The sequence below is a fragment of the Sphaeroforma arctica genome (genome assembly GCF_001186125.1).
Source record: "Sphaeroforma arctica JP610 unplaced genomic scaffold supercont1.13385, whole genome shotgun sequence".
Taxonomy (NCBI): domain Eukaryota; class Ichthyosporea; order Ichthyophonida; genus Sphaeroforma; species Sphaeroforma arctica.
This window is the reverse complement of record NW_014027173.1, coordinates 1-659: the sequence shown is the minus strand read 5'-3', so window position 1 is coordinate 659 and position 659 is coordinate 1. Positions and strand designations below refer to the sequence as shown.

The 659-nt window shown below is 36.3% G+C and overlaps 1 protein-coding gene across 1 annotated transcript; it reads right to left on the bottom strand.

Moving 5' to 3' along the window:
- Nucleotides 1-132: 132 nt before the first annotated feature.
- Nucleotides 133-578, bottom strand: SARC_18052 (hypothetical protein; the record flags this gene model as incomplete). The annotated part of the gene is made up of 2 exons (XM_014287864.1): nucleotides 133-282; nucleotides 474-578. Coding segments are annotated over 2 exons (255 nt in total), but the record flags the coding sequence as incomplete, so codon positions are not given.
- Between the last annotated feature and the right edge of the window lie 81 nt (nucleotides 579-659).

Here is a 659-nt window from a genome sequence, read left to right as displayed (position 1 = left end):
TATATATATGTATATATATATATATATTTATATATATATATATATATATATAATCGCAGTATTCGACCGTATACGTATCTGCATCTATGCGCGATATAGCAATCATCGAATTGTTAGTAGGTGTTCAGGGTTTTAGGGTTTTAGGGTTTTAGGGTTTTGTTGTGAGATTTGCAGGTGCTTACCTTCCAACGCTTTCTGGTCATTCTGGCATTCGGCGATTTCTGTGTTCTTGAGCTCCAAATTTTGTAGCAGTTCATTGTATGTGTCTTGTGAGAGATACACCTATTTGTAGAAAACAGGACCGCCTGATTATAATTTGGGATCTAAACTAGGATCAAACATACTCAAAATTGGAATCACGATCTGTCGGCAAACACAAAGATAAGATTCGGCGAGAAAAAATAGATATTGTACGCCTTTATGAATATCACATCTGGGAAGCATATGAGAAGTCGATGCGTGTGTACACATACCCCATTCTTCTCTCTTGCAGCGTGTAAGTCCTTTCTCAGTTTCACGATCTCGTTGTCGTATTCATTGATTAGTGTCTGTGTGCATATCAGAGAGTGATTAGGATGCTGTGTTATTATAGGAATCGGTCTTAGTTAGGAGGAACTAAACTATATACATCAATACACCAAATATGCAGATATATAATA